We start from the raw sequence: 15000 nt of genomic DNA, 5'->3' as shown, positions 1-15000 counted from the left end.
GAAAAGCGTCGCAAAGAGGGTAAATGGAAGCCTCCGCAGCTGACACCGAAGCAGAAGGAACTGATCGACAAGCAGCGTGAAAAGGAGAACGCAATCAAGTTACGATTGCGAGCCTTGAACGATACCATCACGACGCTCGTTTCGCAGATCGAGGGCGCTGCTAAGGGTACACCGAAACAGCTGTCACTGTTCTTCCCTACGCTTCTACCGGCGATACTGCGTGTCTTTTCTTCGCCACTGGCAGCGCCAGCCATGGTGAAGCTGTACATTCGGCTGCGTGATTGCTGCTTTAGCAGCGAACAGGTCGAACTTGGCCGTGACATATCGATTGCGACCGTGCGTATGAGCAAACCGCATTGCGATCTCGAGGAAGGCTGGTGTACGGCGAACATCGTGGAGCTGGTGAGCGACATTCTCGTGTCTCTGTACGACGAAACGATCGACATGTACAATGTGCACCGGGAGGAACCGGGATCTAAGAACTACCTGTTAAATGCGCCCACCTTCAGCTACACGTTCGAGTTTCTGAAGCGCGCCCTGACTCTGTCGGAGGCGGATCGCGATGAAAGTTTGCTGATCAACGGTATTCAGCTGATAGCGTACCATGCACAGCTCAAGGGCGACACGGTCGACGGGAAGGACTTCGACGATCTATACCATCCGGTGTTCATGCCACGGCTCGAGATGATTCGATTGCTGCTGCGGCTCATTCAGAAACACCGCGGTAGAGTGCAAACGCAGGCAGTGGCCGCGTTGCTCGATGTGGCCGATAGCAGCTCGGGCCGCGAATACAGAGCCCGTGCGGATGAGCGTGAGATCGAGTGTTTGTTGGTGGCACTGCAGGATGATTTGGAAGCAGTTCGTGATGTTGCATTGCGTGCGCTTGCCATCATGATCGATGTGTTGCCCTCGATTGCCGACGATTACGAGTTGGGGCTACGGCTCACGAGAAGAATCTGGGTGGCAAAGCATGATGTTGCGGAGGATACGAAACAGCTCGCTGATACGGTGTGGGTTCAGGGGAACTACGAGCTACCGATCGTAATGGCCGACGAGCTGATGAAAGACATCGTCCATCCGGAGCTGTGCATCCAGAAGGCGGCCGCCGGTGCCTTGGTGTCTATTCTGATGGAGGACGCTTCGACGGTTGATGGTGTGCAGGAGCAGTTGCTCGAGATTTATCGTGAGAAGCTAACGATGATACCGGCCCGATTGGATCAGTTTGATCGTGAAATTGAACCAGCGATCGATCCGTGGGGCCCACGGCGCGGTGTCGCAATCGCATTCTGCCACATTGCCCCCTTCCTGACGCCCGAGCTGGTGAAGAGTTTGATCGAGTTCATGGTGCGGCATGGATTGCGCGATCGCTCGGAGATCGTGCAGAAAGAGATGCTCGCCGCTTCACTCGGTATAGTGGAACATCATGGGAAGGATAGTGTGGCTTATCTGCTGCCGACGTTCGAGCAGTTCCTCGACAAAGCACCGAGCCACAGCTCGTACGATAACATCCGTCAGGCCGTCGTCATCTTGATGGGCTCGCTAGCACGCCATCTGAATCGTGAGGACCCTCGCATTAAACCGATCGTCGATCGGTTGCTGACGGCCCTCTCGACACCCTCCCAACAGGTCCAGGAAGCCGTCGCTAATTGTATTCCGCATTTGATCCCATCCGTCAAAGAGGAAGCACCAGCGATGGTGAAGAAGCTGATGCAGCAGCTGGTCAAATCGGAAAAGTATGGTGTGCGTCGTGGATCGGCTTACGGTATCGCCGGCATCGTAAAAGGACTCGGCATCCTGTCCCTCAAGCAGCTCGACATCATGTCGAAGCTGACGGCTCACATCCAGGACAAGAAGAACTTCAAGTGTCGCGAGGGTGCGTTGTTCGCGTTCGAGATGCTCTGCAGTACTCTGGGACGTTTGTTTGAGCCGTACATTGTGCACGTGCTGCCCCATCTGCTGCAGTGCTTCGGTGATTCGTCTTCGTACGTTCGTCAGGCGGCGGACGAGTGTGCGAAAACGGTTATGGCTAAACTATCGGCCCATGGTGTGAAGCTAGTGCTGCCTTCGCTACTGAACGCACTGGACGAGGATTCGTGGCGTACGAAGACGGCCTCGGTAGAGTTGCTGGGTGCGATGGCATTCTGTGCGCCGAAGCAGCTATCGTCCTGCCTGCCGAGCATCGTGCCGAAGTTGATGGAAGTGTTGGGTGATTCGCATATCAAGGTACAAGAGGCCGGTGCTGACGCGCTTCGTGTCATCGGCAGTGTCATCAAGAATCCCGAAATTCAGGCCATCGTACCGGTCCTGCTGAAGGCGCTCGAGGATCCATCCGGCAAGACGTCCGCCTGTCTACAGTCGCTGCTCGAGACGAAGTTTGTCCATTTCATCGATGCACCTTCGCTGGCCCTTATCATGCCTGTCGTTCAACGAGCGTTCATGGATCGTTCGACGGAAACACGTAAAATGGCAGCCCAGATCATTGGTAACATGTATTCGTTGACGGATCAGAAGGATCTGACGCCCTACCTACCGAACATCATTCCCGGTCTGAAGACATCCCTGCTTGATCCAGTGCCGGAGGTGCGTGCAGTGTCCGCACGTGCTCTCGGTGCGATGGTACGCGGTATGGGAGAATCGTCGTTCGAAGATCTGCTTCCGTGGTTGATGCAAACACTCACGTCCGAATCGAGCAGCGTGGATCGGTCCGGGGCGGCGCAAGGTCTCTCGGAGGTGGTCGGTGGGCTGGGTGTGGAGAAGCTGCATAAACTGATGCCCGAGATCATTGCTACGGCTGAACGGAATGACATTGCACCGCACGTCAAGGATGGCTACATCATGATGTTCATCTACATGCCATCGGCGTTCCCGAACGACTTCACACCGTACATTGGGCAGATCATCAATCCGATCCTGAAGGCGCTGGCAGATGAGAATGAGTACGTGCGTGATACGGCCCTGAAGGCAGGCCAGCGGATCGTCAATTTGTACGCAGAATCGGCGATCGCACTGCTACTGCCCGAGCTGGAGAAGGGTCTATTTGATGATAACTGGCGTATCCGGTATAGCTCCGTGCAGCTGCTTGGTGATCTGCTGTACAAGATTTCGGGTGTTTCGGGCAAGATGACGACGCAGACGGCATCGGAGGACGATAACTTCGGCACGGAGCAGAGCCACAAGGCCATCATACGAAGTCTCGGCGGTGATCGGCGTAATCGTGTGCTCGCCGGTCTTTACATGGGCCGTAGCGACGTGTCACTGATGGTGCGCCAGGCGGCTCTGCATGTGTGGAAGGTGGTGGTAACGAACACACCGCGTACGTTGCGTGAGATCCTGCCAACATTGTTCTCGCTGCTGCTCGGTTGTCTGGCCAGTACGAGTTACGATAAGCGGCAGGTGGCAGCCCGTACGCTCGGTGATCTGGTGCGCAAGCTAGGTGAGCGTGTACTACCGGAGATCATTCCGATTCTCGAGCGTGGTCTCAACTCGGACCAAGCGGATCAACGGCAGGGCGTGTGCATTGGACTGTCGGAGATTATGGCTTCGACTTCACGCGATATGGTCCTGACGTTTGTTAACAGTCTCGTGCCGACGGTGCGCAAGGCACTGGCGGATCCACTGCCTGAGGTACGGCAAGCGGCGGCCAAAACGTTCGACTCACTGCACACCACCGTCGGTTCGCGTGCCCTCGAGGACATTCTGCCTTCGATGTTGGAAAGCCTTTCCGATCCGGATCCGGATGTGGCGGAATGGACTCTGGATGGTTTGCGGCAAGTGATGGCCATCAAATCGCGTGTCGTGCTACCCTACTTAATACCGCAACTGACGGCTACTCCGGTTAATACGAAAGCCCTGTCCATCCTGGCGTCGGTGGCGGGTGAAGCATTGACCAAGTATCTGCCAAAGATACTGCCGGCCCTCATGTCGGCACTGGCCGCCGCTCAAGGCACACCGGAGGAAGTACTGGAGCTAGAATACTGCCAAGCAGTCATACTATCCGTCAGCGATGAGGTCGGCATCCGTACCATTATGGACACGGTGATGGAAAGCACAAAATCCGACAAGGCCGAAACGCGAAAGGCGGCTGCCACGTTGCTGTGCGCATTCTGTACGCACTCTCCCGGTGATTACTCACAGTACGTACCGCAGTTGTTCCGCGGCCTGCTTCGTCTACTGGCCGATTCCGATCGGGATGTGCTACAACGTTCCTGGGACGCTCTGAATGCCGTCACGAAGACACTCGACTCCGCACAACAGATAGCACACGTGACGGATGTCCGACAGGCGGTCAAATTTGCCTCGAGCGACCTTCCGAAGGGCAGCGAACTGCCTGGATTCTGTCTGCCGAAGGGAATCACCCCGCTGCTGCCGGTCTTCCGTGAGGCCATCCTGAACGGACTACCGGAGGAGAAAGAGAACGCTGCTCAAGGGTTGGGAGAGGTCATCAAGCTAACCTCGCCTACTTCGTTGCAACCATCGGTCGTACACATCACTGGTCCTCTAATTCGTATTCTTGGCGATCGTTTCAATGCGGGCGTGAAAGCGTCGGTACTGGAAACACTCGCCATTCTGCTGCATAAGGTGGGCATCATGTTGAAGCAGTTCCTGCCACAACTGCAAACCACCTTCCTGAAGGCTCTGCATGACCCCAGCCGAGTGGTGCGCATTAAGGCCGGCCATGCGTTGGCCGAACTCATCCTCATCCACACCCGACCCGATCCACTATTCATCGAGATGCACAATGGAGTGCGCAATGCGGACGATGCGACGGTTCGCGAAACGATGCTGCAGGCGTTGCGCGGTATAATGACACCAGCCGGTGACAAGATGACGGAACCGTTGCGCAAACAGATCTACGCGACACTCGCCGGTATGCTTGGGCACTCGGAAGACGTAACGCGAGCGGCAGCCGCCGGATGTTTCGGTTCGCTCGTACGATGGCTCCCCTCGGATCTGCTCGATGATGCGCTAGCATCGCATCTGCTGAACGAAGACTACGGTGATGATGCGACCTTACGCCATGGTCGCACGGCCGCACTGTTTGTCGCCCTAAAAGAACACCCTGCCACGATTGTGACGAGCAAGTACGAGACGAAGATCGCCAAGGTAATCAACGGAGCGATCGTGTCGGATAAGGTACCGGTTGCGCAGAATGGTGTACGCGCCGCCGGCTACCTACTGCAGTACTGCATGACGGACGCCGAAGGCGTAAAGTTACCGATGACCGTGATCGGTCCGTTCGTCAAGTCGATGAACCACAGTAGCCACGAGGTGAAGCAGCTGCTAGCCAAGACCTGCACCTATCTGGCGCGTGTTGTGCCGGCCGCGAAAACGGCCCCCGAGTACCTAAAACTCGCCATTCCGATGCTGGTTAACGGTACGAAGGAGAAGAACGGTTACGTCAAGTCCAACTCGGAGATTGCGCTCGTGCACGTGCTGCGGTTGCGCGATGGCGAAGAGTTCCATCAGCGCTGCCTGACGCTGCTCGAACCGGGTGCACGGGAATCGTTGAGTGAGGTCGTGAGCCGAGCGCTACGTAAGGTGGCTATGCAGTCGGTGATCGGCAAGGACGAGGAGCTTGACGATACGATCCTTACGTGATCATCATCACAGGTGATTACGGAACGGTGGCACAATAACAACGATCACCGTCGGAGACGGTTCGTCTACTGTGGCACAGCCATCGGTATCGGTACTGCTGCAGGGATGACGACCTTGCACGTTCAGTTGAGCACTATCAGCATCAGCATCTACATCGTTTTGTATTACTGTAATCGTAACAAAAACTCTTCAAAAAAATACTCCGCCATCGACCTCTCTTTACCGATCGGAGAATAAAGACACAAATCAACTCCAAACCCCTCCCAGTCGTTCATTACATCTTTTCGTGACCTCGTACTCCGAAATGCATCGTTGCGCGTCGATTATGATTCGTTCCTGCAGAGACAGTGTCCCATCGTTATGCAATGAAAGGAGAAAGGAACAACGCACATGGCGGGCAAGCCAATTGCAGCCCATTGAGGAAATTAGGCCACATTCTTTGCGTAGCTGCGCAAATGGTTTCAGCTTCCTTTTTGCTTATGGTTTGATCAAAGGGCAGAATGTACCGTTCAAGCCAGTTTTGCGGTGAAGGTTAACGCAAAAAACCAAAAAGGATCTCTTCATCTGGAACGCTTTAATGAATTTGTCGTGTGTCGCTTGTGGCAGTCTAGTAGGCAACATAATTATGGCCTGCTGCTGTAATGGCAGCAGTAATCGTAGTTGCCTTGGTTTGGAAAGCGAATTACATTTCACGTCAGGGGTCGTTCGACATAACATACATTCCAGCAGGTAATTACCAGCTAAAACAAAAAGTGTTAGTCGCCTGCCATCCATCGGGTCGTTTGCTGCTTGAAATTTACTACTTCGTTTTTATCATGCTACAGAAGGTGGCTTCTAACGAACGCCAAAGAAAGCAATCTAAAAAGCGCCAACCACAACGCTACATTTAAGATAGATTCAGGTAATTTATTTCAACTCTATTTCACTATGGAATGTCTTTAATGTTTAACATTATGTTTTGATCACTTGCACTCTTTCCATTCGCCGTGGCCAGTCTAATAGTTCTGCTTTTATGCGTTTCACTTAATCTCTTTCCTTCGCAAATTTAGTAATAACACAAACACACCTAGCTACACCAGTCGTAAAAGTATTGGCATAATGCGGTCAATGTGGTTCGATGAATCTCCTTACCTAATTTGCCTCCCTCTGGCTTAACATTGTTGCGTAAGGAGGGAAAACAGTAACAAATGGGAGATCTTGTTTAAAATCCATATCTCACCTCCCTCCCTACCGAACGAAACGAAACAGGACAGGAAAAGCGAAAAATCCGGTCAACAGAAATACTAACGGCAAACGATTCGTAAACTCATAACTTAACCCTAAGCTCGTATGGATCACAATCGGACGGGCGGTGCGAGTGCCCAACGTGCCCAGCAGCCCCACCTCACTCGGACGGTGGTGGCACCCAACCGCCAAACCGTCGTTCCAGCTCTTTGGCTACCGCAAAGATGAGATGATCCTGACCGGGCGCAGCAACGACCTACAGGAAAGAGAACAGAGCAGCGTTACGATTAATCCAAGGCGAGGAGCTGCTGATGGTGTCTGCTTACCTGAACTCCGATCGGTAGCTTCTCACGATCAAGCCCAACCATACAGGAGGCCGCCGGTAAGCCGAGTGTGTTAAACACCATCATGTAGGTTGTGTCGACGAGCTTGTGGAAGATACGATAGTGCCGGTGGGCCGTGTTGGGAAAGCCCGGATAGATAAACACTCCGTCGGTGCCGAGTAGTTCAAGGAAGTCACGGCGCAGCATCTCCGTTTGTTTGTCCAGAAAGTCGAGCCGCGACTGTGGAATGTAGTGGTTGACTATGTGCTGCATCGGACCAATCATGACGGAAGGTAGGTCGGAGTCGGACTGACCAAAGAGGTACTTCAGGACCTCGCGTTTCATCGTTGTTGCTGGTTTGCCATTCGCTTGGGGACTGTAGATCGTTTCGATGTTTTTCATGCGCAGCATTTTGCAAATAGAAATATCGAGTGTCCAGCGCAGGCGCTCCAGGTTGACGCGCTGGGCACTTAGATGGCCCGCGACGTCACGAATGGCCTGCACAATGTCGGCATCGATCGGACGCGTCAATCCCGAGGGACCGTCGTTCTCCATGAAGTAACATTTGATCGCGGACACTGGAATCTCCTTTTCCAGCGTGACCGGTGTTCCTTCGGGATCGCGCATGGCTCCAAGCAGCAGCGGTAGATCGCCCGCGTACCGACACATCGCACCGGGTGTGAAAAAACTACCCCAGTTCTCGTCATCACAGGACGGATGATGCCCGTAAGGCGACACCACGTACGGCGAGGGTTTGTGACCGAAAACTCCAGTGAATAGGGCCGGAAGTCGTGAAGATCCCGCGATGTCGGTAGTGACACCAAGCAGCGAACCAGCGGAAGCAATCAGTGCTGCCTCTCCGCCCGAGGAACCACCGGCCGTACGCTGCAGGTTGTGAGGATTCCGCGTCAATCCGGTGCAGTTGTTGTACGTTTCCCAGCACAGACAAAGCTCGGGTGTGTTGCTGACTAGCAGGATGATACCACCGGCACGCTTGATCTGTTGTACAACCGGTGCATCACCCAGAGCGACCTTCTTGTCCCGAAGCTTCCGGCCCGCCGTATTGCTCATCCCCTGGACGGCGAGACTTTCCTTGATCGAAACGGGAAGTCCAAGCAGCGGCTTATCACGTGCCAGTTGCTCCGGCGTACCGAGCAGTCCTTCGGCCAGCTGGCGATCAATGCTGCGCGCGTCTTCCAGCGCTTCCTCGAATCGATCCTCGACGATGGCGTTCAGCAGTGGGTTGACTTGCCGGCAACGGTTCACGTAAGCCTGCACCACCTGCTCGCTCCTGAGCCGACCGGTACGGATGCGTTCTGCGAGCTCGGTTGCGGGCAGCAGCAACAACGGATCGCCGATCGCGGGCAATTTTCGGCGGGCAATTCGACCACTCACGCACTGTGAGTAGGGCATCACGAACCAGCTAAACAAGCACATGGCTGCCCGAAGCAGCCGCCGTATAGCGTAGCTCATTTGGCTGTACAGAGGGAAGAAACGGATGCAGAAGATTAGTGGAGGTACTTATGGGATGCTCAGCACAACACATGTTTGTGAGTCACATTAAAGTGCTATGGGTGTGCTTGATGGCTCTCGAGCACTGCACATGCTACCAGGATCATTGGTGGATCTGCATCATTGATTTCAATGACAGCACGTTCCCGTTCGACACCTTGTCCAGCTGAATTCACTGCCAGAGTGCAGCAACGTGCATTCCTTGAGCCCTTCACAGATTGTCATTTATCATGCATTCCACGTCGCTTACGCGTGGTAGCGAGGATCAACGGGATTTTGAAGGGATTATCGCCTTCCTGTGGGCCACGAGCACCATGAGCTATTAACGGAATGGGGCGTGCATCTCAAGAGTATGACGCTAAAAGCTAATCGACGGCTTGAAGTGGATTCCTCGGCCCAGCGAAGGTTGCGGTGACTGTACACAAGAGAAGGCGCAGCCGTTTTGGTTGGGTTTTTCTCGTTGCGGAACACTCGCCAAGTGCTCTCGAGGTGCAGGATGCAGCACCATTTGTTGCGCGCTTTCTCAGACAACTGGAAAATGCATGTTAGAAACCGGAATGACCGCTTGGAGAACACTGTAGTCGCTCGCTTCGATTGTCGAGAGCTTCGCAAAACCCCCCTTGGGCGAAGCAGCCGAGCATGAACCAAAAATTGCTGCTTTTTTCCTATTTGGCAGTACTTTCGGAGTAATAAAACACGAGTTTTGCACTATTGGGTAATGACCTTGAGCGCTACCAAAATTGAGCGACTTCCTGGTTTGTTGCGAGTTGATGATTTAAAGTCCTTCCGAACATTTTTAGTGTTAATTGAAGACGTAAACATAGCGATCACTGAGCAACTACCGAGAAATAGGTCAAATAACGTGAATGAAAACTAAAGAACAGAATTATGTTTTGGCCAAAGATGGTAAATTGTGACCATAATTTGAGGTGTCTTGACGGCGCCAACGTTTTAACTATCGTGAAATCGAAGACCCAACATTATCAATCATATCGTACACTATGTTTTTAGCACTTCTTGAAACAAGTGGGGCTACGGCAGCAACAAAACCCGAACAGAGCATCGTCCGAACTTTCCTCACGAGACAGAGTCAAAAACCCAGCCCCAAATCATATAATTTCTTACAAAAAAGAAGCGCTCCACTCAAGAATAGAAATCAAACACAAACACACACGCACGCGCGAACCGGTACTCCTGTTACCTTTTCTCAAGTATTCTGATGCCACTTTCGTCCACTTCTATACGGCTTCCAGGAACGATTTCGTTCTGAATCTACGGTAGACACCAGATTCAGAGTGTCTTTTGGGTCAAATCGCGAACTCAGCCACAGGTCCGAGCGGATAACGATGCCGCAAGACCGGACACAGCAATCAGCGAGACAACGACGACGACGATGATCGCGTAAAAGCAGCAAGATCAACGTGCTTCCACTAGGAAGAGGAGGACGCGTGCCGCACGGTTTCGTAATCTAGACTGTCCGGCAGCGACCCCGACCGAGGCTATGCGAGTGCGTTTAACGCAATTCGCCACATCGCTGAGCGGGAGATCGACAGCGCGATCGAGCGTGAGCATCAGGAGAGATCTGCTGCTGAGAGCTAGAAACACCGGCAGACAATGATGATCACTGCCTGCCAGTAGTATGCAGGTGAGTCTTAGTATGAACTGGCTAGAGCTTGGGTGTCTCTCTTGCACAAACACGAGGAGGAACAAGTTTGGGGACGAAACCGTACGATCGAGACCTAACGGACACTCCGGGGATTCGGAATGCGAAGATCGGAGCTTTTAAGATGGGCGGAGGGAGAGTCGTGAGCCGTACGGATCTACCTGTACTGCTTGTTATGCTTTCCATGTGGCGTGTTATGTCTTAGCGACCTCCATTACTTTATGATAAGTGCCGTCAAACAGCTCTCTATGTAACGACCAGCAAAAAGATAGAAAAAGAACTTTAATACAGAGCAGAGTTTAATGTTGGATTCTCAGAACTTGTTTAAACAAAACAGAATCTTGATGGCTGGACGCAAAAAAACACATCGAGGCCCTTTGATGATGCCCATACGTTATGCAAAGCGTAAGTCATCCGATTTAAGTAAGTGATCCCCTTTGCCTCGCTAAAGGCATGCACGGAGATGCTGCGCAAATGGTAGTTGGGTTTGGCGTAACTCGCCACCGGATCGGATCGTGTTTCATGGACGCGAGAACATTGGCATGTAACAGGAAGCGTGTGACTGTCCGACAATGGTTATCACACTTTATCACTCCCGGCGATCCGCTTACGCTGTCGATGACGACGCACATGCAAACGATTTGAAATGGACTTATGCAATCACGTGCAGGTGGTTCGATCGTGTGTGCGCCTCTCTGGTGCATACGATCGCGACTTCAAGGCCAGTCGATGAAGATGAAAAAGCATTTAAATGGATTCGCTTCTATACGCTATCCCTATCGGTTGGTTTGCTAATAAGCCCAGATTAAGGAAGCAGGTGGCAGCCTCCCTGGGGGCAGGGAATGGTTGTCGCTCGTGGCGCAACGGTAGAAGACCACATTAGCGCCACTGATATGCTGACATGCTGTGGCAACATTAAACATTTCAAACGCCCCGTGAAGTGGATCAATTCCAAGGGGACAGAGGCGTGCTTTAAAACCAATTAAGCGAGCACGGCTATCTCACACGCTTCCAAACATGTTGAATAGTTTGGCACAGTGTTTGGGGTATTGGGTTCCTCACGATGAACAATGTGATCGTGCGAATCTGTTCCCAAAACAGATCCTGACCCTACGAAGTGCCTGTATTGCGGAATGTCACGGTTACGCATGATGGAAACGCTGTACATCGACCTGTTGACGAACGAGCTGTGTTCGATCATTTGTAACCGTAGCCTTTCGTTGGTTTTGATGAATGGTTTGCCGGCGCGAAAGCATTGGAGACTGTTACTGACAGCGCCATCGGAACGCTGCTTCGCGTGTATGAGCGCCATTAAGGTGCCCTTTCGCTGGCAAGGTAACATCAATGATATGGCTTGAATAGCTCTACCTTATGTCACCCGCAGGTCACCGGGGAAGGTCGTTGAGAGGTGCAGGGAAGCCTGATTCATTAGGAGAGTTTGGTCAGCCCACGACCACGAGTTTGGAACGAGGATCGACAGATCGAGGCCATTATGCCTTGGTGGCGCGAAGAAAGGGAACTTGATTGATAATCCAACCGTTTCCGTGGGTTGGGTTTCGCGCGCGTGATTACGATTCAATCAGATTGAAAGGGCCTTTCGGGAGGAGTTAATTCCATTTCGACATCGCCATCGCAACGTGAGCCATGTATGTTGCAAGGAAAGGAACCGCATGTTTGTTCAACATATCTCTTCCCGTTAGGTGCCCTATATTCCCTGTACGGCGAAAATAGAGATACGCACAGGCTACGAGAGAAGAACAGGCCCCAAAACAAGCTTATCGAGGCTTTGCTATTACCTATTGATATACTGCGAAACGATAAGAGCGTGAATATCGAGATTCGGTGTACCTTAATACGATGATACGGACGCAAAATCAATTTGCGTCGAGCGCGGACTGTGCCATTACGCATTTGCAACAATAACAACTTTTGCCTCGATGGGGCAACAGAAAACCAGATCCCGGGTTGGTTCAAGTAAATGAATCCGCCCGGGGCTCTTCCTCTATACGCGGGGCGAAGGTCGTGTCATCCTTATTACGCAATGCTGGGAGGAAACAGGGAAGAGGTGCGGTGAAGGTGTGAAAAATGCGCAACAATTGAAAGGGTAAATCGCTGAAACCGGTAACGTTGTTTACGGTGCGCCAATATGTGTCGTCCAGCAGGCATGGTCACTCCGCTTGGATGAATTTGTTTGGATCTGAGATCGCCACCAGCCACCAGTAATTGTTGGATGATTCCCAATTATTCAAAAAGAAAACTTTTTTTGCTATCATAAATGATCAAGGCTGCGTGTGGGACTTCGTATGGGAATCATAAATGATCATGGCGTTCATGAGACAAGTTAATAAACATAAGTTGATTACTGTGCAAATAGTTTACATATTGATGTAGAAAATGAATGATAGGAATTGTAGGAAAATGTAACTAAACTCTGATAAGCTGATAGTTTTTAAACTCATATATAGTAAAGTTTCATGGAAGATCAAAACTAATAGATTGCAAAAAATATGCAAAGACGACCGTTCGTGGGCACATTTAATGTGCAGATTAAAAAAACACACACAAACGAGTTCCACATTTACTTCGGCCTGGTTTTTTTTGTACAAAACATACCTTGTATATGTCGTACCGGAGTTCGTCGTCAAAAACCGAACAGAGCAAGATGAGACTCTAAGCTAGACTAAAAGCTACAAATAATAATGCTGAATAACAGCCTACAGTTGTTAGACATATGTGAATTAATGAGCACAAAAAAAGGCAAAAGAAAAACGGAATACAAACGAGTTTCGCTCCAAGGTTTTTTTTGTGTCTTGTGAAGAGACGATGCTATAGCATTGTAATTATAATTAACGTACAGAAGCACTCTATGCCTGGATTTGGTTATATTTGCAAAAAAAATGTATGACAGAAATTAATGTTTATAGATTAGTTTTTGAAAAAATTTCAAATATTTTTGCGATGTCTGTCGAAACTTGCTGCGACGAAACAGGAAAGAAACACCTTCTTCAGCTGTTGCACATGCAAACGGCCTCTTGAATATGCAGTATGGCATCGTCCCCTCCTATGATGAACGAACCGAAAATGCCAAATTTGAATAATCAAACTGGTAGAGAAGCGATCGATGCGCCTCGATGTTGTTGAGCCATTTGAATGCCTCGCGGAACCATCAACTTGTGTGCGCATCAGGAGGGGAAACTGAGAGCAGGAGGCTTACAAAATCTCACTCCATGCCAGCCAGCCATGTCTCTACTAACTCCCCGGCCGATCTTCATCAAGTCGTTCCGCACGTGAAATTGGTTAGCTCCGTTTGTTAGCCATGGCAGTAAAATGCACAACGGAATCCTGCTCGTGTTTCCCTTGCCGATAAAGTGGTGGGACATTAAGAAACCCCCATTAAAGGGCCCCATCAGCTGCTTATAGTAGGCGCTATAACAGCAAATGTTCAAGTGCTTGAATGACGACGGTGGGCTTTGGTTCTTCCGAGGTGCGCAATTGCATCTCAGCAAGCGCCGTTCGAGAGGGCAGGCAAACAACGTCGTCGCCACTTGGGGTGGTGGCCCTCCCTCTATGGAGAGGTTGTAAAATGTAAAACACTTTCGTAAAAAAAGCTCGCGCCAATGCACCACGGAACTGGTTGTACTCACCAACGGTGATGCATTATGCATTGGAGGAAGCGGCAGTGAAAGAATCACATTTCGTATCCCTGCACACTGCACAAATGCATGCAAAACGACTAGTAGGTGAACGTACCTAGCGGTTGCTGCGATGATTTCGCGCACAAAAGAAACATAAATCCTTCCAGCATATTCTCCCCTCGCGGAAAAGGATATCATGAATTATCTTTTATGTGTGTGTGTGTGTGTGTGTGCGTTTGTGTGACCTTGCTGGCGAGGATAATAAACACTAGATCAAATTGCTATACGGCGCTGCGTTTTCGCGGGTCGATAATAACGGGGTTACCGTTTGGCGGTGCAGCATGCCCCTTCCTTCCCAACTCGTTTACACTTGGGGCACACTTTGTCGTTTTGGCGAACACTCACCCCGCCAAACAGCAAATGATTTACGGTTGCGAGTCCCCAAACAAAAAAACCCGAACCTAGGGCACGGAAAATCGATTAACGGCGTGGAAACCGCTAGTTGATTGACTGATTGGCGCGATTGGAGAATCTTTTTGCACAATTTCAACGATGTACATTCACTTTTTTGGAAATTTAATATTGTGAAAGGAATGGTTTTCGTGAAATTAAAACCAGCGAAAATTAACAATTTTGTCTCGGCGTCTCACACGCGTACTGGTCGGAATGGGGCGTGCAGATTGTGAAACAATTTCTCTTCGACTACTTTCTCTCCATAAGCAGCAGGCCGTGGAATCGATGGTACGCAGCTCGGAACAAACCTCTCGTAGGGTGGGGGATAACATGCATCGCCTGCTGTAGTGGGTGGTAGCATCGCGCTGGGTACGACATAACACCGGTGATGGGTAAGGTCCGAGAAAAGGCGGCCATCGCTTCGTAATGCGTAACTGGAGGGGTTACGAGCAATCCTCCTTATCACATACAGCATCAACTTGGGATGTTGCACCTACTTCAGATACTCATCTGCAGCTTGACCGTACTGATATGTAATGTGTGAGGCACGGCAGAAGTAAAAAACACGAATCTCAAGGACCAAACAAACCCA

General features: G+C 51.1%; 2 protein-coding genes across 3 annotated transcripts in view; one reads left to right on the top strand and one right to left on the bottom strand.

Moving 5' to 3' along the window:
• LOC125948996 (eIF-2-alpha kinase activator GCN1) overlaps window positions 1-5849 on the top strand; it is an 8792-nt gene extending 2943 nt beyond the window's left edge. Inside the window, exon 5 of the mRNA XM_049675633.1 lies at window positions 1-5849. This exon is cut by the window's left edge and continues 46 nt beyond it. Within this exon, the coding sequence (XP_049531590.1) occupies window positions 1-5598 (5598 nt within the window). The 3' untranslated portion in view covers window positions 5599-5849.
• A 645-nt stretch (window positions 5850-6494) lies between these two features.
• LOC125949031 (fatty-acid amide hydrolase 2-B) overlaps window positions 6495-15000 on the bottom strand; it is an 8854-nt gene continuing 348 nt past the window's right edge. Inside the window, exons 1-3 of one of the 2 annotated variants that reach the window (XM_049675713.1) lie at window positions 9859-9876; window positions 7149-8622; window positions 6495-7078 (exon numbers count right to left, since the gene is read on the bottom strand). In XM_049675713.1, the coding sequence (XP_049531670.1) occupies window positions 6983-7078; window positions 7149-8618 (1566 nt within the window). In that variant the 5' untranslated portion in view covers window positions 8619-8622; window positions 9859-9876 and the 3' untranslated portion in view covers window positions 6495-6982. Of the gene's footprint in view, window positions 7079-7148; window positions 8623-9858; window positions 9877-15000 lie in introns of those variants that run through there. The other variant, XM_049675712.1, reaches the window with a different exon arrangement.

This window comes from Anopheles darlingi, chromosome 2 (genome assembly GCF_943734745.1).
Source record: "Anopheles darlingi chromosome 2, idAnoDarlMG_H_01, whole genome shotgun sequence".
In the NCBI taxonomy this organism is placed as follows: domain Eukaryota; kingdom Metazoa; phylum Arthropoda; class Insecta; order Diptera; family Culicidae; genus Anopheles; species Anopheles darlingi.
Note: the sequence above shows the minus strand (reverse complement) of the source record. Positions and strands in the feature narration are given on the sequence as shown.